The 28,000-nt window shown below is 37.1% G+C and overlaps 1 protein-coding gene across 1 annotated transcript; it reads left to right on the plus strand.

Annotated features, from left to right (window-relative positions):
* Positions 1-247: 247 nt before the first annotated feature.
* On the plus strand, positions 248-27,999 carry TMEM47 (transmembrane protein 47). The gene is made up of 3 exons (XM_003793730.3): positions 248-697; positions 16,038-16,178; positions 24,598-27,999. The coding sequence occupies exons 1-3, from the start codon at positions 472-474 to the stop codon at positions 24,774-24,776; spliced, it is 546 nt and encodes a 181-aa protein (XP_003793778.1). The 5' UTR covers positions 248-471; the 3' UTR covers positions 24,777-27,999.
* Position 28,000: the final 1 nt, after the last annotated feature.

Genomic DNA, 28,000 nt, shown 5'->3' on the forward strand with positions numbered 1-28,000 from the left:
CGAGGAACTGGGGGCTTCCAGTAGGCAGCGGCGGCCTCACGCTGGGCTCTGAGCGCCGGAGGGGCGGGGCAGGGGCGGAGCGGGCGCGAGCCTCTGGCGCCGGGAGTTAGAGCCCTGAGCCTCCTAGTGCGGACCCTCTGCTCCTCCCCACTGGGCACCGCCTCCCGCAGCCCGGGGGCGGGACCTGGGCGGAGCGAGCCGGGCCACGCGGGGCGGAGCGGGCGCAGGCTCTGGGTTTTAGCGCGGGCGCGGCCAGAGCGCGGCGCGAAGCAGTCGGTGAGGGTCCGTGGCTGGAGAGGCGTAGCTGCTGCCGTCCACCACTCCCGCCGGGCCGGCTGTCTCTGCAGACACATCTTCTCAGCGCGGCGGGACGCGCGCAGAGCTCCAAGGGAGTGAGTCCCCGCGCTCGGTCTCTCTGGACCCGCCTGGCGTCCTCCCCTCCGGCGGGGCTGGCGGCCGCGGCGCCCGGGCATGGCTTCGGCGGGCAGCGGCATGGAGGAGGTGCGCGTGTCGGTGCTGACCCCGCTGAAGCTGGTGGGGCTGGTGTGCATCTTCCTGGCGCTGTGTCTGGACCTGGGGGCGGTGCTGAGCCCGGCGTGGGTCACCGCTGACCACCAGTACTACCTGTCCCTGTGGGAGTCCTGCAGGAAACCCGCCAGCTTGGACATCTGGCACTGCGACTCCACGCTCAGCAGCGGTGAGGGCCCGGCGCGCCGCGACCCCTGCGTCCCTCCCCGGACTGCCCCGCGCCCCGCCGGCAGGACGGTCACCACCTCTCCCCATCCCTCGTGTCCCCAGTCCTTGTCTGTCCCAACCCCACCCGTCCCTTCGCGGATCCCGGGGCTCCAGCCACCTCCCTGGCTTCCTCCCTTGCCTTCCCCTCCCCTCCCCTCTCCTCCCCATTCCTGGTCACGGAACCTACAGCGACGTCCCACGCCCTCTCCTTCCTCCTGTGGCCATTCCTCCGGCTCTGGAGTAACACATATGCTATTTTGGGTAATTGTTATCATTTAAGGCGAGAACCATGTGGCTGTGTAAAAAATGCAACGCCTTCCCCACCCCCGTGAGAAAAGAAACCAGCAAAAACGCCCCAACTCCACCAAGATGCGGCGGGTTCTCTGCTCAGTCTTCCCCACTCTTCTCCTCCTTTTCCTTTACTCTCCCGAGGAGGAAATTGCCTAGGTTTACCTCGTAGCGTTTGCATTTCTGCCTGGTCTTCTTCACCTTATGTGAGTTTTCCCCCAGTGAGCTTCAATATGGATTTTATTTTCTTTAATTTTTGAGGGATATTGGAGAGTTGAGAGAGAGGTTTAGTATTTTTTTTTTCCTTTTTGAGTGACACCTTGGTTGGTTGTGAGTTGCCGTTCTGTCTCTCCCACTCTGACTCCTCTTTCCTCCAGATCTTTCTTTCTCTTTTCCACGAGCTACTCACAGATGCTTGGAAAGTTGTGCTTTATTCAGCCATCTCTGAAATCTGCAAAGGGATGGGATAGGGATGGGGATGGAGAAGAAGGTAGCCATTGGGGCTACCAGTCGCAGGAAGACTTTACTGTTTTATTTCCTCCCTGATCATCCAGTTGCCTTCTCCAGCCGACCCAGTTATACCCTTAGGGCAGAAATCTGCCAACTTCTGGTTTCTTGCTGCAAAGCCTTCCTCTCTAATCTTGATTTTTCAGCTGCTGGTGTCAGTGCAGAGAAAGAGGAATAAAGGGAAAGGACCTGCCCTTGATTTTCTACACACACGCACACCTGAGAAACTCATTAAATTCCTTCCTGACAGTTTCATGTCTTCTCTGGGACTATTTATAAAGCTTTCCTGGAAAGGTTTCAAGTTCCAACAAAGTTGAAATAGCACAAAAAGCCACAAAAATCGGATTTTACTTTGTCTTTGGTTTCTTCTTGTGGGAGAGATTAGTTCACTTGGTTAAGTTTCTGCAGAAAATTTGTTTTTACAAAAGGCTTTTTCTTTGATATTACCCGAAAATTCTCATTAGAGGGTTTCATCTTTGTTGATTAATTCACTTTGGAGGGGACTGGTTGGCAGCAGGAGGTCAACATTTAGGTCCTTTAATTCTTTCAGGGTTAGTTGTTTACAACTGAAGATAAAATAAATCAGCAAAATTCCTTTCTTTGGTAACCAGGGGATCTAAATAAACTTTGTGGAAAATATCTTTTCTTTCCTTCTTCAATAGAAATGGAAATTTATGTAGGAATGCCAGCTTCTGCATGTATCCTTAGCAACGTCAATCTTTTGCCCCTTTCTTTCTGTCTCCTGAAATAATAGCCCCCTGATTGTATAAAGACTTTTCAGATAGGTTAGAAAAGCCAGCTTTAACTCCCATTGCTTTTCAAGCCAGTATCCTTTTCTCTTGGCCAGGAATGTAGGGAGTGGGGAGAAGCCAGCTCCAGTTTGTTGAGCTCAATGCAGTGTTTGCTAATCTTTTCTTAATTGCCTCCATACCCATTTATCTCAGCCTTTTTTTCCCCTCTAGGAAGGGAAATGGGGAGACATAAACTTAATGCAAATATAGTGGTAATTGGACTCTACAAAGTAAAAATCAAAGGCAGGCAGAATTTTTTAGATTATTTTTTTCTCCTGAATTTTATTTTACCCTTATTTTACCCCCTTGCTGAGACCCATACCCCAATATGTATTTGCATTCGGGTTTCTGAAAATTACCTTTAGGCTTATTTTGCTTAAACAATAATTTTCAGTCTAGAGAAAGTAGAGAAAGTAGAATTCATCAGCAAACGAGTGAAAAGTAGAGATGGTTTTGTTAGAGGCTATTTGGAACAAGTTCTTGACTTTCTGTATGTTGCAGTTTGTTCTCCAAGGTGGTGGTGGGGTACAAGGGGATGGAGGAAAGGAAAGAAAACACAGCACAGTGCTGTGTTCCCATTTTACAAAATGTGCTAATTTCTTAAACTGTTAGGCAGACTTAAAGCTTCTGTCCACCGTGTTTTGAAAAGGAGGGAAACGCCTGAATCGAAACCAGCAGTGCTTTTCTTGCCTGTTCAGAAGAGAGGCAGCTTTTGTCAGTCTGTTTCCTGTGTGGAGTAGCAGAGAGCAAGGAGGGAAATGTCTTTTCTGAAGATTTTTAAGAGATGTACTTGTCTCTGGAAGTAAATTACCTTGGGAGAAACCACCAAGGACAATTTTACTGAAGGCCTTCACCAGGATCTTTAGGGCTTAATTAAAAACCTTTGTCTTAATTAGAATTAAAACTGCCCTGAAGAGGCAAGCTTGTATTTACACAAGGAAGATTTGAGGAATGCTTTCTACTGATAATAGTATGTCCTACTTAGGCCCAATTTCTACTGAAAGTTTCCCTTACGCTATTATTTTTCAACTTGCATTCTAATTTTGTACCAAATGTGCCTCGTTTGCTGTTTATACCCGTTTTATGGTTTTAAACTAAAACAGAACCATGCCTCTCGTGTCCTGGTGTATTGAAGGTTGCATCAGCACTTCTAGTACGAACCAGTAATCCTGTTGTCAGTCAGCTGTAATCCCTTTCTTTGGTGTCCCAATTCAGTGTATGGAGGGCAGCCTAGGCACTCATCTTAAATTTTAAGTTTTCTAAAAAGGCAAATGAGAAAACGGCTAATTGGCTATCATTCATTGTGGAAATGGAAATAAAAAATAAAGTATGCTTGTTAGGAAGTTTAGAATATTCAGTACTCACATGGCTGCCGTCCACATAATTTCTTTCTAAGGATGGTTTTCCCCAGTACTGTTTCAGGCAGTCTTTTAATCTTATATCTTATAAAAATTGTAATAATGTACTTCTGCTTAATCACTTTTAATTTTGATAACTTTATTAAACAGTATTCCTAGAATATTGTTGTTAGGATTTCACAGTCAAAGCAATTAGCAGAGAGAATCCCTTAGTGCAAATAGAATTGGCTCAAGTATATACTCTATGGTGATGCCCTAAAATTCAACATCAAATATGCTGGATAAACTCTAGGGAGATTTTGCATTTCTTCTTTAAAGTTTATAAATAATAACTATTTCATATAAAGCAGATTGATAATTTATTGACTAAGCAAAATGCAAGGACATACAGATGGCCAAATGCAAATATTTTACTGACAATAATTTGAAGGTATAACAAGTGCATTTATGCATCTTTTTACCCACAAAATACTTAATCAAATAGTACCTTTTTCAAGGGATACTGTTAACAGAATTCATGTACTGTCCTAAAAATAGCTGCATTTGTAACATGAGTCACTGGTAGTTTTGAAATGGCAGTACACCGGATGCTAATAACAGGTGAATATTATTATTTCTAGTCGACAGGAGATTCTTTTTAGAGTTTTTTGTACGTAGATAATTTTGTTAAACTTTAGTAAAAGGAATTGACAAGAATACCTATATTAGGAGGTAGTTTAAGATAAAAAGAACTGCCTGAACACCTGCAAATCTTAGAAAATCTGAAATATGGTGATTCTGCGTTCAGACATGTATCATTTGTAAATATTTTGAATCTGTACCTTATTTTATCCAGGGAGCATTGTTTGAAATGAGTAGATATTGATGCATGTTTACAAGTAGCTCACCAAACCTGGAAATCACTACAGTTGTACCCTCTTCTTGAATGCAGTTTCATTTAACCTACACAGCATAGAGGGATACAAATTAATAGAATATCAGTTAATGCAAACTTTCTTAACTAATAAACCAGAGGAAACCAAGCATACTTTATATCAAGACTGTCATGGTGATTTCTTTTAATACCTTCTCGATTTTCAGGTTCTCCAGATGTACTTTTACAAAGGACATTTTAATTTGTGGCCAGATATAATTCCTCTTTTGCTCACATTCATAGAAGGATTGTAATCCCCGGGGAGCCAGCTAGAGCAGTCTTTGGCAGCTAAGGGATTTGATCAGTGTGGGAAAAGCCTGGCCTTTAATAAAAACATTTCACAACAAAACAGAAACAAACAAAGGCATATCTGAAGCAATGGATTTTACCTATTGTCAGGAATGTGTATCAGGAAATTTCTTGCATGTCTCTGTTTCATGGTATGGCCACTTAGACCATGGATACAGCCAGTGAGACCATGGATACAGCCAGTAATATTACACATATTAGTGAAAGGAGTTGTAGATCTAGAATACATTACCAAAATACCACAGCAGGGACTTCTGGCTCTCTTCTGGTTCTGAGGGGTGCCCCTAGATAAGTAAGTAAATACATATGTACATACATATAATAGCGAACCATATGAGCTATGCTAAATTACAGTATAATCCTACAGAATGGCAGAGTAGTATTGTAGAGAATACATGTGACTTTGGATTCTAACTGACTTGAACTTGGCCACTTAAAATCATGTGACCTCATACAACTTAATGTCTTAAATGGTTTGTCATGACGATTAGATATATGAAAGTGCCTGCTTATTAGCATTGTGCTTTTTTATTATATTCAAAAGAACACAGTGATATTATTTCAATAACCATAACAAAATTCAATAGTTAAAATAACAACCATTTTATTATGCTCATAGTTCTCTGATACAGGAATTCAAATAGGACATAATGAGAATGGCTTGTCTCTGATCCAGAATGTCTGGGGCCATAGCTGAGAATAACTTAAATAACTGGAGACGGGAACATCTGGAACTGTAGGATCCTTTTCCAAATGGTTTCACTCATGAGTTTGGCACCTTGGTAGGACAAGCTTTGAGGCTAGACTCAACTGGGACTCTTGCTGGAGCTCCTACAGGTGGTCCTTCTGGCATTGTGTTATCAAGATAGTTGGACCTCTCACAAATGGAGTGGTTTCCCCCAGAGTAAAAATCATAGGAGAACCAGGCTCTGAACTTGCCTAATAAATAAACCACACATCCCTTCGACTACATTCCATTGGTTACAAAGGAGTCATATGGCAAACCAGGATTTAAGGGGAGGAGAATTGGAGATGCCACCTCTGGATGGAATAATTGGCAAGGTCACATTGTAGAAGAGCGTGTGGGATAGGAAATGCCATTGGCACATGTTTGGAGCATACAGTCTGACACTGAGTCTAGCTGCACATCTGGATTCTTTATTGCCTCTAAAGAACAAAGATAACTGTGTAGCTTCTGTATTTAAGAGTTTTGAATCAATTATATAAATAATGTCTGGCTAGGACAAAAACTTCCCCCACCAAAGTATGGCTTTAATGATTGGTGCCTTGTACTCTGGATTTGGGATGAAATGAATTCAAGAACCTACCCTGTCCATAAATAGAAACATGTAACACCTTCTTTCATCTTTAGTTTATAGTCTCAAATGACCAACGCTCAAACTGATTAAGAATCTGTACCATTAATCTGCTACTTCATGCTACATGATAAAAATCTTACTCTTTTTTTTTTTTAGAAAGTTTTGAATACATCTGATGAGATGCTTGGTACATGACACACTCAAACATTAACATTCCAGACAGGAGCCAAGTTTTATAGTGCTAGAGAAGCATTGCAGTTACAGAGTTGTTTTTTTGTTTGCTTGCTTTTCTTTGTTTTAATCACAGTTCTTCTCTTGATAGTTACCTGTGTATTGGATCACAGAATCATAACACATTTGAAATAGAAAAGACTTTTAAATAATCTGGTCGAATCACATGGATTGCATGGATAAGAGCAATGAGGCAGGCTGCAATGTTAAAAGACCCAATAGAAAGGGATCATTTAGCATGGTTGGTTTTCAACATTTTCTGTAATATTGCAGATAACTATCTCTTGGTGCTGAAGGTAAATATATGGAATTTTGGGTAAAGAGGTTAAGGACCACACATGACATAACTGCCCACTTTTTGTAAGATTTCTTATCTATGATTTGATTTCACATAGAATCACTGTGAAAGAGTATTTTAAGAGTCTTTAAATAGAATCCTATGGATTGATAAATCAGTTAAATTTTAGTTATTTATTATCATCAAATTTATATTTTTACCATGACCAGTTCTTATAAATAGACACTTCTTTTTGCTTGAAGTTTCTCCAGGATGGGGTACTCTAAATTAAAACAATCTCTTAATTTTAAGTTTAAAAATAATTCCAAAAGTATATAGAAATCGGCCATGTAAGTTTCTTAAATCGATTAAGTAATATAAGTTTTCATTCAATAAGTTATTATTGCATTCTGATTTAATTTAAAAATATATTAATTTTTCAAAAAATATTGATTTTTCTTAAAACAGAATCCTTTTTTTTTTGGAGATATGTCACCCTTGGTAGAGTGATGTGGCATCACAGCTTACAGCAACCTCAAACTCTTGGGCTTAAGTGATTCTCTTGCCTCAGCCTCCCAAGTAGCTGGGAGTACAGGCGCCTGCCATAATGCCTGGCTGTTTTTGTTGTTGTCGTTAACAGTTGTCATTGTTGTTTAGCTGGCCTGGGCCGAGTTCAAACTCACCGGCCTTGGTGTATATGGCTGGCGCCAAGCCTTAAAACAGAATCTTAACCTCACACATTTAAGGCCCTGACAGCTAAATCTTATCAATCTTTACAAACTGATAGATCAGTTCCCTTGAGAATTAACCCTTTTGCTTCTAGGTTGGTGTGAGATTTTGTGAAACATGAGTTTTCTATTCTGTTCCAATCTTTCTTTTGGCATTATAGGCTCCCATTTAAATAAAAATACAAGGAGACATCTGTGGTCTCCCATAGAACCAGGGAAAGATATTTGGATCATCTTTATCTCTGTCAATTTACTAAGAGTTATGAAATTTAAAGTGATAGTTTAATGAGGCATGTTTCAAGATAATGTCACAAATTTTGATACTGTTTAAAATGTCTGTTTATTGGGCCAAAAAAAGATTTAAAAAAATTAGAAGTTGAGACTCCTGAATCACCTATTCTCTGTACATAAAAAGAGATACCCACAAATAACTAAAATTTTCATCAAAGAGGATTTTATTTATTTTAGGTCCCTAAACCAAATAGTCACCAGAATTCTGACATAGTGCTCTATAGATGAAACCTATAATTTATTCCTAATACCTCTAGATGATTTAGAGAAAGAAATGATGTCTCTCCTCCAGATTCCTATCTCGTTACATATATACACAAGGAGTTAACTTCACTGAAACGTATTCATTGATTTTTCTAGAAAGGGGTAAATATTATCCCGGTACAAATTTAGCCAGTGACTCTGTGCCAGGCACTGTGGTAGGTGGTGAGAAGTGACGAATGAAACAAAGGGTGTCTTGTCAACAAATTAAAGAAATAAATGTACAAAATCCTGTAAAGAAGGAAACAGAAGCTTTACTTCTGCAGAGGGCTATAAGAAGGAGCTGGCACTACCTTACCAATTTAATCCCTCCACATTTACTAAAGGAGTGTCTTAAAACTGATTGTGGGTAGCTGTCTGGATGTCTTCCTTTTACCCTTTGACTATTCTTAGCTGCCCTAAACCCATCACAAAAATGTTTTAGTTGCTTAGAGGAAGGTCATCTACTTCTAATCCTAGTGTGGGTTTTCTTCTTCCTGCTTTTCCAAATAATCAAGTTTTCCAAACTGTAGCTTTTTTAGGTTTTTTTCTCAAAGAGTGAAAAAGGAAAAATGTTCAGTGTAACTCATCACGACTTTATAGAAATACCATAATTAGAAATGATTAATGAGAAGTACTAGGACCCATTAGGTAATATTAGTTACCCTAAAATGTTAATGAAATCTTAATGGGTAAGAAACAGTAGGAGGTGATAGTATCTTTCTTTTTGTTTAAATATTGAAACTTGCTTTAATAGTAAAGCTTTTTTCTAAGTACTGTATACAGTTGTTTCATTTGAGGAAAAACACCATATGTTATTGTTTTTAGATTATAAATTACATTTCCACTGACTTTTCTAAGGTAAAATTCCATGAAGCAGCTAAAATGTCCCTTTATTTGTTTAAGCAGAAGCTATGCCTATTCTTCTGACATCAAAGAACAATGCCAAGGTTTTCAACAAAATTATCATGGGTTGAAAACTAGTAACCTGTCTGGCACTTTTGGACAACCGGAATTTTCCATGCACTTTGGTCATTGGAGTTATTACATCACTTATTTGGATGGTCACCTGGTGTTATTTTTGTAGTATAAAATCAGGTTGGCACTGTGCTTTTGAAACAGTCTTTATTGCTGTAACATGATTAACATACAGATATCTAAAGTCTCTGCTTTAATTTGTGTACCACGGTACACATGGTGTCTATATTGTTTGCCATTTTATTACAGACAAATAATTATTTGCCTTAAATATTTGTTTGCACATGAAAAATGTCAGTTTCGATATCAGTCTGAAAAGAAGAGGTAGCCATTTTAATTATTGAAATTAGAATCCAATTTTTTGTGACTGCCTTCATTTGTATGTATATCATGAAAGGGTATGAAATTAATGTAGGTCAGAATGCAACTTAACCAAGAAAACAAAGTTTAAACTGCCTCAGTAACAGGTTCAATTTTTGCTTCCTTTGCCACGTGCAAATTACCTTTAAAAAGTTAAGCGTATCATTTGATATTAATACTTTCAGAAGTAGTTAGGCTGTTTATAGTCCCCCCACACACACACACAGAAAGCACCGTTTTGACTTATTCTTTATATATGACAATATGGCCTTTCTGTCCAGACTCAGAAGTATTTAGTATTGATCTTTAAAAAACTAGTTACATTTGATAAAAATAATTAAATGTCATAATTTCTCACAAAGTGAGCTAGTTGGGAAAAAGATACAATCTTCAGCAAAGAGGTAGATAACTTGGGGGATGTACATTTGAAATGTTATTCTTTATCTGAGCTTTTTTTCTTGAACAAATCCTAGCTATCCCAGTATTTCCATTCCTCCCTTCCTTCTTTCCTTCTCACCTTCTTCCCCTCATTTCCTTCCCTTTTTTCTTTCCTCTTTTTTTTAGAGACAGGGTCTTACTCTGTTGCATAGGTTGGAATGAATTTAGTGGCAGCATAATGATCATATAGCTCACTGTATATAACTTGGAACTCCCAAGCTCAAACAGTCCTCCTGCCTCTAAAGAGATACACCACCACACCCAGCCCTATAATTTCTTTTCTTTGAGACAGAGTTGTCACCCTCAGTAGAGTGCCACGGCATCCCAGCTCACAGTTCACAGCAACCTCAAACTCTTGGGCTAAAGCGATTGTCTTGTCTCTGGGACTACAGGCACCTGCCACGATGCCTGGCTATTTTTTTTTTTTAAGAGACAGGGTCTCACTCTGGCTCAGGCTGGTCTGGAACCTGCAAGCTCAGGCAATCCACCTGCCTCACCCTCCCGGAGTGCTAGGATTACAGGAGTGATCCACCATGGTTGGCCAGCCCTCTAATTCTTGATGATGGAATGGGATTGGCAATACTTATTTTAACTGTGTAAGTTCTTGCCAATATAATTATTTTAAATATTTTGCTGTATGTATGTCCTACAAATAAAGAAGGGTATTTAGACAAAAAAAAAAAAAATGTTTGCCAAGAATGAGTGAAAAGGATCTAATCTATTTAGGAGAATTTGTGGATAACTTACAAGGAGCAGTGTTAAGATAAGTTACATACATCACTTTGGTTAATATAGTGTCCTTTTGGCTCGGCGCCTATAGCTCAACCGGCTAAGGCCCCAGCCACGTACACCTAAGGTGGCGGATTCGAATCCCCAGCCCGGACCCGCCAAACAACGACGGCTGCAACCAAAAAATAGCCAGACGTTGTGGCGGGCACCTGTGGTCCCAGCTACTTGGGAGGCGGAGGCAGGAGACTCACTTGAGCCCAGGAGTTGGAGGTTGCTGTGAGCTGTAATGCCACGGCACTCTGCCCAGGGGGACAGCTTGAGGCTCTGTCTCAAAAAAAAAAAAAAAAAAAATAGTGTCCTTTTGGAGAGCAACAAAACTGAAAATACAAGTGCCAATCTGATAATTTTGAATGTGATTATAAAAGTTTTCAAAAATGAGTGTTTTAATTTGTGATGACAGTTGTAGAAAAGTGAAGATAGGCCATTAAAACAATAGAATACATTTAGAGAAATACTACCTATCCAAACAGTGGGACATGAATTTATAAGGTTAAAAATTTTTTTCTTCAAAAAAAAAATAAAAATTTGTTTCTTCACTGCTTTTTAATTATATCTAATTTCTAAAGGATTCTAAAAGAAACTGAATTATGTACTCAGGGATTTACTTACAGTAGAACTAATCCCAGCATACAAATAATACCTATAGGGGTAAATAAATTAGCCAGTGTTTGACAAGTTAAAAGTTCCAAATGAGTTGAGTGAAGGCAGAAAGCTTTAAGGAAATAAGAATTCTCCAAATGGGCAGTGATGATTTGGCCTGTAGAATTTTCATAATTCAGTGGTGATTTCAGACCAGTCTCATGTATTAAACTGCTAAAGTCAGTCAGCACAATTCTGCAGAATACTGAAACATTTATAGACATCAGAAACTGTGATGCCAGCTAATAAAAAGACCTTGAAAGAGGACTAGAATTTAATTCCTGAGTTGCAAATTAATGTTGGACTTGATGTTGTAATATAGGGACTGCTAGATTTTTAGCTTGCAACTACAGGAGAAAATACAACCTTATATATATTTTCCTATTGTTTTCTAGCTTATTTTTTTCTGTTAGGGAAAGCACTAAAAGAGAAGCATATACTTATCTTGTGCCTGGACTACTCTAGGTGTAGCTCTAATTCCTCCAGAGTGTCACTGTGGCAATTTTGCTGAAATAATCTGGAGGGAGCCTGACATGTAATATGGCAGCCTCATTTCAGGTTTCGTTTCTAGATCTAAAACATGCCTTCAGCCCATTTGAGCCCTCATGGGTTTATGGACCAAGGATGTACCTTATTTCTTTAAAACTGATCATCACCCATTCTCTCAGGTCTTAGAAACTAAACTCAGATTTCCAATCACCTGGCCTAACATTGAACAATGGCAGTTTTAACTCTGCAAAGCATGCAGTTTGTAGAAGAGCACTATGGCCATCGATGTTCTGCAGGGCTTGGCTGATGTCCTGTGTTCCACTACATTTATAGAAATGTGGAAAACTAATACAGAGTCATAAATCTCTAAGGACTCTTAACACTTCATCTGACTAAACACTGTGAGGGATATAATTGGGGAACTAAGACTCATAGAGAAATCAGTCATAACTAATTAGGAGAACTCTCATAACTGATTATGAGAACTTAAAATACATGACTTTCTTGAAGCCCCAGCTCAAAACTGAAAATTTTATGACATTTTGTTTTGCAAACACAATATGGGCTAGCAAGTATTCGTGTCATGCGAACCTTTTAATGGAAAAATCATTAGGGTAAGACAAGTTTTCTGGTCACTTATTATAATATTACTATAAACTGAGAAAGTCTTATGTAATAAAACCTTTTATATGTATATATTCTTAAAAAAATCTAGTATTGGACTTGGTTGGCAAATAAATGCCTATTTACATATGTAAACACAAAGCCTAGCCTATTATTTTAATGATATCTATAAAATAGGTATCTATGGCATACTCTTTTTTTACTCCCTGTATCACAGTCTTATTCAGCAAGACAGAGGAAAATGGTAACAGGCCAATCTACATGGTCCCTGACTTTAGTTTACTGGCCAGATTATTTGGACAATGGATTATAGTTAAAAAGACACAAAGCCACAACAAGCCCTGTTCACAGCTCTAAAATGCCCATGCTGAACCTGGAAAAGCGCCCTAGGCCTCCTTGACTGTAGTAGCCATATCTAACCACTTTTCAGCTTTCTGATTGAGGTTCAACTAGTCAGCAATTTAAAGTTTTGGTTCTGGGCAACTGGCCTGAGTGAATCATTCCAAATGGATATGATGACAGCAATTCTAAAACTTGGCACCATCTACCAGGGATATAGTCTGAATAATCTAGTCTGAGCCCCAGGTTTTGGCCAGGACAGTGGTAGTTACGACTTATTTCTAGTCTCTCTCAAAAAATAAAATGGCTTTTCTGTTTGAGCAGACATACCTCTGGTTGTGGGCCAAAGGGAAGGGTAGCAGTATCACAACCATGGTAATGCTAATATTCCTTGTTGACTTTATATGCAGAGTAAACTCTCATTGGCAACAATCTTAGTACTGAAAGTAAACATAGGACGTTTAGAAGAAAATCCAGAACTCATTGGGTTTATCTTCTTTTCAGAAGTATTTCCTGTGCTATAAGAGGTTCCTTTCCTAATTAGGTCCTAGTCCCTTTTGATAACCTTTATTGTCCTAGAGACTTCTCGTCTTAACATTTTTGCTTTCCATATGAAATAGAGTATTGCTATTTTGAGGAAATGTAAGGGGCAAGTAGGATTTTTTTGTAGCTATATTGGATAAGCATCACTTTGCTCTCCTGTATTACTCATTCATCAAGTTGACTTCATTATGTGTTTTTATTGTTTGAGAGGCCTTTACCTAGAAACACAAAGTCAACATTTGAAAGTGGGATATAAAGCATACACCTGGGGTCAGCAAACAGCAACCCAGTGACAGGGTCAAAACCAACCTATCATGTTTTTGTGGAGAGAGTTTTATTGGATCACAGCCATGCTCATTTGTTTACATAATGTCTGTGGCTGTTTTCACACTACGGGGCCCTATTAAGGTTCAAAAGAGACCATGACTCACAGAGCTAAAAATATTTGTTATCTGACCCTTATAGGGAAAGTTTACCTATTTTGTTTATAAAATGCAAACCAACATGTGCATTTTAGCTATTCTTTGAGGATATTTAAAATAGAGAAAAATGATCGTTCCTGTGTGGTTTTAGGCTGAAAGTGAAAATAGTCAAATGTGTAACATTTTATGCACATTGGGCTACATGAAAGCTTACAAGAAAAAGCAGTCCATTGAACTTTCATTTTTGAATTCTTTTTTTCTTTTTTAAGGGAGATGTGGTCTCATTATATTGCTCTGGGTTGTCTCAAATGCCTGGTCTCAAGTTCTCTCACCTTGGTCTCCCAAAGTGCTAGGATTACAGGCGTGAACCACCATGCCTGGCTATTTTAGGATACTTCATGATTGAAATAAAGCCCATACTTTAAAAGTTCCTATTTATATAAACTAATTTGAGCACAGTTGTTAAAAGTAATAATCATTTTATTCAGCCTAGGCTCTCTTAATCAAACTCTCTGGAATTTGATTGATGGATGGATGGAGGGATTTTGTTCTTTTCTTTGTACCCCAAACACTTTGATGTAATTAAACATTTTTTATTCAAAAATTTCAACTTACATATTACAGAAAGATTTCCATTATGTTGAAGTGCAAAATAATTGTGTTATGTCTAAACTTTTCTGAAGAAATGTAGAAGCTTCCAGATATAAGAATTATTCTTTTGGCTTTTTAATTCAAACCTACGGTCTATTATGGAATAACAAAAGCTATAGTATGCCTGTCCTTTTAATTGCTAGTTGAAAGCCTGATATACTTTTATTTGAAGTTGAATGGCTTTGTTACAAATAGATGGCATAAAAATGCTCTCCACTTTCTTGTGATTCATCTTTATATTTTAAGAGGTATACATTTATTCTATTTTTCCTCTTACTTGTTTGTTTTCTGATTTCAGTGCAAGTTGTAGTTGAGCACCCATGAAACATTCAGAATTTCTTAGGAGGAGAGGATATGGGAGAAGATACTTGAGGCAGGGATATAGGAGTATAAATCAAAGAAGAAAATCTTAGGGTGGGGTGGCTTTCTCTGCTTATCCTTTATCTGCTGCAGCAAAATGTGCACTTTGGAAGCTGCCTGGAGGTATTATTTCAGAGGAAAGCATCAAAATATCATGAGTTCTGGACCTTGGGTAGAATCCATTGCAATTTAACTATAGATTGAAATCTATTTGCATTTGCTGCGCATGCATTTAACTGAGGGCCAGAAGAGACAGCCCAGGGCTTTTAAACAGCCACCACTGAAGAGTGTTCCTCTTCACAGAATCATTTCATATGTTTCCTAACCTATCTAGTACTTTCATAGGTTCACTTTGTTTCTCCTTAGAGAACATTGAACCCTTCTTATGAATGGAAATGGACCCATTTTCTGTCATGCCGTTTCTTCATTTTTATAAGCATTGACACCTGAATTTCAATGAGACTTACATGTCATTAAGTGTGAGGCCTGCACATAGTAGGTGGTCAACACGCAGTGGCTATTTCTGTGTATGAATGAAGACAGGAGCTGATGAGTCACGTAGAGTCCATTCTGGCTCCCTAGGAATACTTAATTTTAGAAACCATCCTTACAATGGTAAATACAACAGCGAAATTAGAATGAAATTTTTTTAAAAAGGAGGAAAACTCAAACCACAAATCCTCCTGATGCTAATATGCCCAGAGGTTGTTTCAGTGGAGGGGGGAGAAGCAAATAAAAATCCAGGGATTTTTACGTGGTGAAGGAAGGCTTGCCAAGATGAAACAGCCATAAAAAAGAATATGCTGTTGTCACACACAACAACATGGATAAAAATGAGAGACTTAAAAGCCAGACACAAAAGAGTTCATTCCATTTATAATGAAGTTTAAGAACAAGCAAAACTCAGCTAATTTATGGTGACATGTACTCTGTAGCCTGGGTGGCAAGTTATTGACCAAGAAGGGGCACAAAAGAACCTTCTGGGAAATGTCCTGTGTCTTAATGTGGATGGTGGTTATGCTGATGTATAAATATAAAAAACCATCAACTTCTCTACTTTCTATACATAGGATTCGTGAACTTTATAGCTTACTGAAAACCTAAATTATAATAATATTGAAAATAGGTCATGGAGGGGACACGGAATTTAACATGAATGCTTAATAGAGTCTTTAGAAGGAAAATGTGGCCAACCCCTGGTCTAAAAACCCTGCTGAACTTAGCAAAGCAGACTCTTCTGAATAAGGATATGTATATTAATTTTTTATTGAGAAACGTTTTAAACTCCAAAGGATGCTCAGTATGCAGTAAAATCACATCTATTGAGCCGTAGTAAGGTGAAGGCTACAGAGCATAGTTGTGTTGATTCTTTGAAGACTTACTGCTGAAAAGCCATGCCCTTCTTCTTTTCTTTCCAGATTGGCAGATTGCTACTCTGGCTTTACTCTTGGGCGGTGCTGCCATCATTCTCATTGCATTCCTGGTGGGTTTGATTTCTATCTGCGTGGGATCTCGAAGGCGCTTCTACAGACCTGTGGCTGTCATGCTTTTTGCAGCAGGTAAATATATTCATTACTTTCAAATGGATATTAAAGTTTCATGAGCCTTTCTACCACCCTCCCTTCTCATGTTTGCTATATTACATAAAAATTGAGAAGCATTTCTTGTATTTTAAGGTAAATTGGCTAAAAGTTTATCATATTATTAGTTTTCAGTATGTTAAGCATTTTACAGAGCACACTGGCAACTTCTAAACCTCTAAAACATGAATAAATCAGACTTCTTGACAAGGATATTACTTTAGGAATTGCAGCAGGTGTATTTCCCAAGTCTTTCTTTATATCCAGTTTTTTTTTTCCCTTTTTACTGCCCTCTTGCTGATCTTAAGACAACATTACATTTTCTGATATAGAACTGAAAAACATTCCAAAGTATGTACCTTTAACAGCATACATCTTTTTGGAACTAACCTTAGTTATGCTGAAAAATCGTGACATACAAGTTGAATCATCAGACGAGTCAATTATATGAAGTCAGTTGTATATTCATTAATTTAACAATCATCATTTTATGTAGCACAACTTGGATTAAAATAGCAACCAATATCAAAAAAAAGACAGGGAGCTATTTAGAAAGGAGGCTTACAGACTAAAAGTTCAGTGTGTGATTTGATGTGAGTTTTAATTTTCATTTATAAGAAAGCATTTGAATATATTGTTCTTTTTGACTCTAAATGAAATATTCTGTGGTGCCTTCAATTTACCCTGTCAATCATATCTGATTTGAAGACTGAAAAATAAGCCCCTCTGACTGTCAATAATGAAGACACTGACAAAACGGTCTAGGCTGTTAGATGGATTTTTAAAAGCTGTTTAAAGATTGGAATAGATGAAATTTCTCAGGATTTAAGGATAGTTTGAACTAGAAATGTAAAATCAGAAGTGTTCTGCTGCCCCCTACTGTTTCTGTTCATCTTCTTATATCCGTAAAGAGTGGTCAGAATGTAGGTGTCATATAAACAAAGGTCCAAAGGGCTGAAGGAATTTAAAAGTACATCTAATTCAAATCTTAAAGTGATTTGTTCAAGATCACATGGTAGTTTCTGGCAGTTCTGGGGCTAGGGGACTTCTGAATCTTAAAACTAGTGGTTCGTTCAGGACTGATTTCCCTCACTCATTCATGCAGCTATGCTTGTCTATTATGGGCTAAAAATTATAGGTATTAAGACACTTAGAAAATTGGCCAAGGTGTCATCACAAATATTTTCTGATAGATTAGAAAACATGGTTTCAAAACATACTTTGAAGTCTTAGGCACTGACCTTAGTATCGTTGTTTTATTGCTCTTGTGTGTAATAAAAGTCTCTATTCTGAATGATCTAGTGCAAAATGAAAATTCTCTTAAAGATTCCATCACTATTCTCTAGTTTATTTCTTGGATCATGGATTTACTATGGCTCTTTTTCTATTTTTAGAATGAAATAACTTAGGCATTTTAGTTGTACTATAAGTTTGTCTTTGCACCTAGAATTTAACACAGTGATTAATCAATTATAATACAATTTTTTGATAAATTATTCTGAAATGATATGCCATTCTTTAAAACTATAATTCTGCTTTGAATAAATTTTGTAATATATAGACATCTCTCATTTTATGATGGTATAGGGATGTTCTATAATAAAAAGATTTATTATAAATATCCAATATTATTGTACATATTTAGTTACTATTTTATTTAGTCCTTAACTTAGTATATAATGAAATATGAAGAATCTATAAAGAGATCCACTGTTTGTACCATCTATTATAAACATGCTTAGAATAAGATTTTCAGGCTTTGTTCTAAAAAAAACTGTACATTTTTCTCAGGATAGCAAAATTTATGATATGTGAAAGTAAGTATTATTTGTAACAGAAGATATATTATAAATGAACATAAGTTAAATGTAATGGGCTCCGCCAAAATAAAAATTTTGATTTAGCTTTAACTACCACAAATATTAGTAAATTACAAAATAACAAGAGGAATGTCTGCAGCAAAATTTATATAGTTTCTTTTACCCACTAAGGCCGAAAATGGACATTATACTGCTACATGGACAAAATTTACATGTGCTGAGATTTAATTTGACTCATTTTCTTTTGATGCCTTGATTATGGAAGGTTATTTTGAAATAACCATTAGTTTAGCGTTAAATTTGCATATAAGCAAGGTAAAACTTACTGGTTATTTGTAACATGTCATGAAAAGGTTTCTCTCTTCCATTTGTAAAAGCCACTAAAATGTTGCCTGTAGCTAATTTCTGGAAAAGCTGTTCATTGCACATAATAATCCATTATCATTGAGTGTAAGATTAGAAGTTGGAAAATCTGCCTGCTTGAAACAATGCTAACTAAAGTTATGGTTGTTTATTTTGCTTGCTTCTTAGTAAACATACTTATTCCAGTGGGTGGCTTGTCTCACTTGCAGTTAAGTTTAGTGACTCTTTGTAAATAGGTATTTAGGGCCATTTCCCCTTTTGCTTATTTTGGTCTACCTTAAAATGGACTATATTTTTCCTCATTTCTCAAAATGGGCAGTATCTTGGAGCTCACACACATAGATAATGAGATCTATCTCAACAAAGAAATATTATTTATTTTTCTTCTGAGACTTGAGTACATAAAATAGACACATCACTACCACTTAGAAACATCTCTACCTGGGACTAAATATTTAATTCATTCAGTACCATGTGCTGTGCTTGGTTCTCATAGATAATAGTTTTTGAATGAATGATGAAAAGATGGCTAAGGCATGAGTCTCATAATCTGGTGGAGGGGGAAACAGTCATGTAAGTAACTGACTAACTGTAATTCTTTTTTTTTTTTTTTCATTTCTCTCTTTGAGACTTAGAAGCAGCAACTTTTACATAACTACAAAGCTAGGACCAAAATAGCTCATAAAATTAATAATTATAAAAATGATATTTTATTTATTTACATTCTCATTTGTTTATTTAACAAATATGTTGAACACCTGTGCTGTGCAAATGTACTATCTTGGTGTTAGAAAATAGACTCTAAGGGTTTTTACTGCAAACTGATGATTAGGTCTTATAAAGATATCAAATACATTTTAAAGATTTTTGTCTTCTTTTCTCTAAAGTCTTTTATTTAAGGTGGGCTTGTTACTTGCTTAAATAGTTGTTATAAGAACTGAGAACTAGCCATCATCACTGCAGCCCTTTTCAACATTGTCCTATTGCCCACAACTCTCTTTCTCATCAGTTCTAGGAGTCTACACTTCAGAATTAGATGTTTTATATAACAATATAAAACATAATTAACTGAGCATCTATCATCTGCCGCAGTTCTAGAACTTATCATGTGTATGTGATCTCTGATATAGTAATCTTAAAGTGAGGTATTTATTTTCCGCATAGTATCAACAAAGAAACAGGCTCAGAAAGGTTAAGTAATACCTCAGAGTTATCCAATTAGTAAGTTTCAAGCCCAGGCTTGAAATTTAGGGCATCTACCTGACTTGAAGGCCCAAATAAGGATTCACAGTCATCTTCACATATCACTTGTAGAAAAACAAGAGCAGAATCAGCCTTGATTTTGAATTCAGCTTCCAACTATGGACTGCACTTGGAGTCCATCCTGTAACTTCAGTTACTTCATTTGTCAGGAGCAATACCTGAAGGAAATCAGCAACTTGAGATGTCATAAAAACCACAAACTGAGGCCAGGGCAGCATGACTGAACCATAGCACTTAAGGGAATCTGTGCACATTTCCAGTATAGTTGATACAGCATATTTCTTGGGTGTGTAATGGACAATGTTAGATAATACACGGCATGATTCTGATAACTGGCATCCCCTTCTCTTTACTAAAGACTTGGTAAAATCAGGGGGATTGTCTCCTTCAGAGTTCTCTCTTCTTTTGTGGTCTAGTTTTGAACTGTCTGCAGGTCATTTTTGTGCCCCATAGGGACTTAGGGTCAGTGTTTTCTTTTTCTCTCTAGGCCTTTCAAACAAATTGCAGAGCATTCTCAGTCTATCATAATTCAGATTTAAGTAATAGAATCTCTGTTTATTGCATTATTAAGGATGCTTCCTTTCTGTTATATTTGCAAAAAGCTCCCTCTAAATGATTGTTTATCCAGAGTGGTGATCTGGTAGGGGAGTCTTATAACAGACTTCAATCTCTGATGTATCTCTGATTAGATGCTTGGAGTTTTTTCGCACCTCTCATCACCATCCTTTAAGTCACAGTGAGAACAAGATAGCCAGAGCCATTTCAAGTCTAGATTTTGGCAGAAAACTCAGTGACCAGCTTAGATTTTAAGCTAAAAGGAGAGTTTTTCTGTTCACAAGCCTTTAGATTCCATGTTACTTTCCAGGTACCAATATGGAACTACTCTTTGGCTAGAACCATTTATGAATCACTGCACAATAATTGATGTCATACTACTACTACTTAGTAGTTAGAGATTAAATTTTTAAAAAGAAAGCACAAAAATCGATAGTTTCATATTAACCCAGTGGTTTTTAAATGGTGTGCCATGCATGAGAAGCTCTTAAATGTGCCACGAACTTTTAAAGATCATTAATTAAATTATTTTCAAAAGAAGTTCAAACCGTATTAAGTATATTCTTTTTTTTACTCTTTTTTGGATCAACATAATTTAAGTATGCCACAGAAGTTTAACTGAAGGTTCAAGTGTGCCGTGAGATAAAAAATGGTGAAAAACACTATGTTAACCCTTTATGGCCAAATATTTTTTGTTTTCCAAATCATTATTTTCCTTTATGTCAATTCTATATTTAAGGACCTGGCTAATTTAAATTATCTCTTAAGTCTGCACTTTCTTTTCATACTCCACCATTATTGCCTTAGTTGAGGCCACAGCTCTTCCTTAAGTAGAGCATCTCAGTTCCCCAATTCGGTCTTCCCCTTCATTGTTTTTTTTTGGTAATATCTGACTTTTTATCCCTGTGGCTTATTCCTTTCCCTTTCTAAGAATTTAGTTCTTCCTTTTGTAGTCTTTTTTTTATATCTGCTAACTTTTTTTCTGCCACCTACGATACCTTAATCATCGCTGCCTACCTGTCCCCAGGCATTGACTGTTCTCCTAGGGGCCTGTTCTTCTCTAGTCTCTTCCCCTTGTTATCTGACTTGTATACAAACATGTGAAGTCTATTTCTGAAATGCACATCTAGTCTCCAGGAGGAGACTCTGAGGCTAAGAATCATGTAAAAATACGTTATTTGCAAAGTAAAAGAAGAGGTATGGTAAGGGGTTTAGAAAATGAGACAAGGGTGTGAGTAGGGCACTGGCCCCATATACCGGGCCATATACCGGGGGTGGTGGGTTTGAACCCAGCCCCGGCCAAACTGCAACAAATAGCTGGGCATTGGGCGTTGGGCATTGGGCGTTGTGGTGGGCACCTATAGTCCCAGCTACTCAGGAGGCTAAAGCAAGAGAATTGCCTAAGCCCAGGAGTTGGAGGTTGCTGTGACCTATGATGCCACAGCACTCTATCAAGGACAATAAAGTGAGACTCTGTCTCTAAAAAAAAAAAAAGAAAGAAAGAAAGTAAATGAGACAAAGATAGACGGCAGCCATTAGAAGGTACATTTTTAAGTCAGTTATTACTCAAAGAAACTGGAGCTTAATCCTTCTGGAGAAATTCTAGAAACCAAGGTAGAATACACACCTCAAGAGTTATTCCACTTGAAGAACACTTAAAACATTAAAGCTCCCTTTCCCTCACAAAGGCACATAGCCAGCTGAGTTTTTTTTTTTTTAATTAATACACATCAATTTAGCACTTACAGGCTAGAAATCAGTGAAGTGTGGGTCTTATAATATGCTGTCATCTGAGTCCTAACAATGACCTAAAACTTTTTCTGAGACTTTTAAACGATAAACAAGGTGTGATTTCTGTTTGGGATGTTGAGAGATTCTTTTATATGAACTTACATCCATCCAATGAAATATGGTAGGCAGGGTGCTGGCCGAGGGCAGTGTTGAGCTACATGGCAAAGATGTTTGGAATTCTTATGTCTAGTTCCACATAGATCTTTTGACCCCTAGCCAGACCTTATAGAAAATAAATATTTTGAGGAAGTGTGCCCCCATGAATTCGTTGTAGTTCATCAGTTTTGTGAGAGAGGTAGATGACTGTTATGTACACTTTCTAGGAATGTTAATCATATTGGTGGTAATGCCGTTCTACAAATTCTGAGAGTAGATTTTTAAACAAAATTCTAGTTAAACATCCATCCTAGTGCTCTTTTTAAAAAAATAATAAACTATATCAAAACTATGTATGTATGTGTACATTCATATATATTGTTTTTTACTGTGTCAAAGTTTGTTCACTCCTATTCTTTGTTTATATTTTTATTCTTTCACTTCAGGAATTGGCAGTATTTTTCTCAGATGAATTAACCAATAATAATTTTTTTTTTGAGACAGAGTCTCACTTTGTCACCCTGGGTAGAGTGCTGTTGCATCACAGCTCACAGCTACCTCAAACTCTTGGGCTCAAGCGATTGTCTTGCCTCAGCCTCCTAAGTAGCTGGGACTACAGGCACCTGCCACAACACCTGGCTGTTTTTTGTTGCAGTTGTCATTGTTGGTTAGCTGGCCCGGGCCGGGTTCAAACCTGCCAACTTCAGTGTATGTGGCTGGTGCCGTAACCACTGTGCTACACACACGGAGCCCCAATAATCATTTTCATCAAAAAATTACTTCATATATCAGAGTTTAACAAACTTTCTTTCTAAATCAGGGCTTAACAAACTTTCTTTCTAAAAGACAAGGAAATAAATACTTTTACCTTTGTGGGCCATATAATTTCTGATGCAACTACTCAACTGTGCCATTGTAGTGGGGACAATATATAAATGAATGAACATTGCTGCTGTGTTTCCCCAAACCAAGCACCAGACAAGATTTGGTACTTTGCCAACCCCTCCTTTATGTATGTAACTCTACCTTGTAATTTTGGGGGAGAAAATTATCTATTTCTTGAGGGTGGAAGCTGTAATGTTGTATAGAATGAAGCAGATTCATTCCATAAATTCTAATTAAATGGATTTAAATAAAATAAAAACTATATAATAATTGATATATAGAAAGTTATGAATTTTAAGTGGAAGACATTATTTCTTGTGAAATCTAGTACTTCCAGGCAGCACCCGTAGCTCAGTGAGTAGGGCACTGGCCCCACATACCAAGGGTGGTGGGTTTGAACCCAGCTGTGACCAAACTGCAACAAAAAAATAGTCAGGCATTGCATTGGGCGCCTGTAGTTTCAGCTACTCGGGAGACTGAGGCAAGAGAATTGCCTAAGCCCAAGAGCTGGAGGTTGCTGTGAGCTGTGATGCCACGGCACTCTGCCGAGGGCGACACTACAAGACTCTGTCTCTAAAAAAAAAAAAAAAAAAAGAAAAGAAATCTAGTACTTCTCATAAAAGAAATATCCACAGGATGAATACCACTTTAATTTTAGATAGTGAAAAAAATAAATAAAACAACAGCAACAAAATAAACTTTTCCTTCCTGATTACTCTGGTTTATTTTGTTAGGAATGACTAATCACAATTCTTTAACCCTGACTGAGAACTAAGATCTAAGTAGGAAATAAGAGCTAAGTTTTGTGCTGTGTTATAGTGGCCACCAATAGCCTCGGTGTTCCAATACCATTATCTCCTTTGCCTTCAACAGACTTCCTTCTTTTGTGAAAGTAGGTAGAAAATAGATATGTAAATGTCATCTGTTAGATCTAGTAGAAAGGGTTATAGCCTCTTGACAAAGATGACTTTTGAGCCTCTGTTTAAAATGAGAGGTAAGGACTAGATGAGAGGAAATGAATGAAGGCAAATTTGAATTAGAGTACTATAAGCAAAGACATCAAAGTAGGGCTTTCTGGAATATTGGCCCCAGTTAGATGGTATTGTGAAGCAACAACAACAAAGAAAGCACATTTCAATCATAGGCTAACAAATTTCATTAGTAGAAATGAGTTCGAATTCGCTCATTCCTCAAGAACATAAATAAATAACAAGAATTTTAGTTGGCATTGAGCTCACACTATTCTTGGGGAGTTATTTAGAGGTTTTAGTAGTTGAACAGTTTAGCTTAACCGGTACTAATTGCCAGAAAAGTGGTGATTTTGTATGTATTTGTAAGGTAAGACTCACTATGTTGTGTGTTCATATAAATTATACATCTCACCATAACTCATTATAACTAATTATTGGCAGGTTATTAACAGGGTAATTCTTACTATACTGTGAAAAAATGTTTAAACAGAAAAGTTAATATTTTAACGTATACCACCTAGAATAAGCAATACCTTAAATTTTTTTGGCTTTTATGTTTATTTGGTTAAAAATTAACTCTCACACATAGATAGTTATATGCCATTTTATTTCCTGTAAATAACATTTTCTAATTTTGATTTACTTCTGTTTCAGTTGTTTTACAGGTTTGCAGCCTGGTTCTTTACCCAATCAAGTTCATTGAAACTGTGAGCTTGAAAATTTACCACGAGTTCAACTGGGGTTACGGCCTGGCCTGGGGTGCGACTATATTTTCATTCGGGGGTGCCATCCTTTATTGCCTGAACCCTAAGAACTATGAAGACTACTACTAGAGCCAATAGTCTCAAATTAAAAAACCACCACCATCCACCAAAAGGATTATGTCTGCATCTTTTCTAACTTGCTGTTTTCTAAAACACTTGTGGAGCATCAAGCAGTTTGCTCAGTTGATTTAATATCCTTTGCCATTTGGCTGTCAACATCATAACCAGCTTTTACATCCATTTTAGGGACCTGCACAAATTAAGAGAGTCGATTAGACGTAGGCAAATGCTGCAAATTTCCAATATGTTCATGTCATTTTTCTTGACAAGTGAAGGGTCTGTATGACAGCAACGATTGTGAGAAACTAGTTGGAATGAGAATTGCCTGAATCTCCTTTTACCTGCGGGGGAGCAGCTGGCATAGGCAGCATTTAGAAGTTCCTTTGCCCTGACAAGGATTCCACTGTTAGAGCCCTTATCGCCTGCTTATCTCCCCCAATGACTATATTGGCTATTGGTTATTTGCTTGAATGAGCCCTTGAAGAGTGAACTGCCCTTCAGCCTCTCATGGGAGTTGTGAATGTAAATAGTTAATGGTACACATTCCACCTTTAAGAATAGTCTTTTTAATGGGAGGTTATGCTTTGGCAGTCAGCATCTCCCTGGGAAGGGACTCAAGCCTTAGAGACATGTGCTTTTCATTATGTGGTTAAAAATTGTGCCTCAGCTCTATCTAAAATGGGGTAAATTGAGGGTCTCTGTTTTCCTTGGGGCAACTAGAAAGAAACATGCATGAGTTGCTTTGGTACCCTTTAAGTCATTTACCAAACATTGCAGCAAACAATTGTGCATATGTAACAAGCTTACATGTTTTTCTAGAAGGTGAACCATTAGTATAAATGGTAATAAGTTGTTCTCTAACCCTCCACATACATTTGCCTATTACACGTAAAATTAATATTTGCTCTAGTGAAGTGGTTTGAACACTAACCTTGTACACGTTGTTAAGAGGCTTAGATTGGTATTCACACTTACTTACCGTACAAAAGTATGGTATCTTAAAGCTTTTGCTCTATATTCTCTACTGTGTCACTGGAAAGTGTTAATAGAATCGCGTAAGAAGAAAATTGAAATGGTGTTATTCTGAAAATTAATGATTCTTCTGTAAGCTCTGTAGTTCAAAAGAGAGTAGCAATTAGGATAATCATTTTGTGTAAAATTCATTAAAATAGAAGGCTGCTATTTTTTGCAAGTATTTTAAATGTCTTCATTTTTTTAAAAGGAATAGTGATAGATTTATATAAATGTCTAAATGTCTCAAGTAGGGGAGTAGAATTCATTTGATTATCACCTGGTCCTCTGAAGTTAACTGATGGGCTGATTTGTACACACAATGATGATAGATTTAGGTTAAGGGAATCACTTACTGACTGTTCAAATGGAAGAAAGTATCAAGAATAGGGAATAAGTTTGCACCTAATCTCACACTGCAAACTTCTGTTAATTTTCTTTAGTATACAAACTTGGATAGTTTAATTATAAACATATTTTTGTATCAAATATACAGCTCTAATATAAAAGTTATAAATAATTATTTTTGTTAACGAAGACACTAAAACAGTATGTTCTGGTTTTGGCCCTCTTGCAGAAGAAACATTGGAAAAATCATTTTTAAAATGTACCTATGTGTTACTGTATTGCAAAATCTGTTAAGAGCAGGACCATTATCAATGGTATTTAATGATTTGCTTTACCTCCCAAAGCAGAGTTCTGCTTTCAGCTTGTCTTAAGAATGGTTGCCAAAAACAACAGCCAAAACAAAACTATTATTCAAATGCTAAAAAAAGCCTGCTTATCTCACGAATTTTCTATAGAATCACAAATAACGAAGTACCTGGTTTATTCTTACTTTACCAATGATAGACAAAATTGATGAAATATATCAGAGAGAGAAACTTTTATGAACGTATACACTGCTATAAAGAATCCTAAGAAAACATGAGTGGAAATTTTTCAGAAAGTGATTAGTATTATAGACTATTTTAAAGCAATTTTCTTGAGAAATAGTAAAATCTGGGGCAGCCTGTATTGCAGTTAATTGTGTATTATCGGAACAGCATGAGAAATATGATATTTGGATAGAGATTTGGGCAACGGAACACTCTCTATTATGAGAAGGTCTCTTTATTCCTGAATAATGAAAGAGCAGTACTTGGTGCTGACATCAGTGAGGCGTTTTTCTTGGTCCTAGTAGAGGATGCAGTGTGCTGTTAAGCCAGTATCATATCTTGAGTCTTATCAAGTTCTTATTCTCTGTCAATATGACAAGCTGGAAAGTGACAGAATATGTTCTAGGTTGAGGCACACGTATTTGCAGTTTACTTAAAAGTGGATTTCTTACATAACTTTTTCCCCTTCCCAATAAAGAGCCCTATGCTATATTTCTACCATCACTAGTATTTGGAAGTGTTTCATTACTCACAAGCTCAGTACAACGTGAATATTTTTGTTCATCCAAGATACTATTTTGTCTATCAGAATAAACACAAGTAAAATTTTCACCAACATTAGCATTACATCTTTGCAGCTTTAGGTTTGTTTGATGTTTTCTTAAGCAAAATTGTTAGCCACAAACCCACTGTTTATCATTGAGAGAGAGAGAGAAAGAGATATATATATATATATATACTCACACACATATAGCATAAAGTACTCAGCAGGGCTAGCTATTCGGATTTCTTGCACAACTATTTAGCTTTTTGTAAGTTCAACATGTAAATTTTAAAGACATAAATATAGAGAGACCTGTGTTTGAAATATAAATGATATATATGGATTAGCATGTACCTATGTATTATTAAACATGCAATGAATTGACTGGTAAGTGACTTCTAATTGTACGGCTAGCAATGTAATTTATTCAGACTGTATTTTTGTACAGAGCAGCGCACACTAACCTATGCCTCTGTGTCCTCTTTAATGCCTAAAACTGTGCCTAGAAATCTCATCTGTCTTAAGAAATAAAATATACTTCATGCTGTTTATGCTATGAGTTTCTCTACTGCTATTCTATATTTATTATTTTTGAATATATGACATGTTTAGTACTTAAGTATGAACTCGTGGTATTCTGGTTATTTTTTTTTTAACAGTCATCTGGGGGAAAAAACCTGTTTATCACTCTGGTGATTCTGAGTTTGCAGTTTCATGATCAATTGTTCATTTTCATGATTTTTGTAGTTGACATGAAGTTATCTATGTGGACAAATAAAAATAAAAGTGGTTTCACTGAT

The sequence above is a fragment of the Otolemur garnettii genome, unplaced genomic scaffold (assembly GCF_000181295.1).
Source record: "Otolemur garnettii isolate 467f Iridium unplaced genomic scaffold, OtoGar3 scaffold00072, whole genome shotgun sequence".
NCBI lineage: Eukaryota > Metazoa > Chordata > Mammalia > Primates > Galagidae > Otolemur > Otolemur garnettii.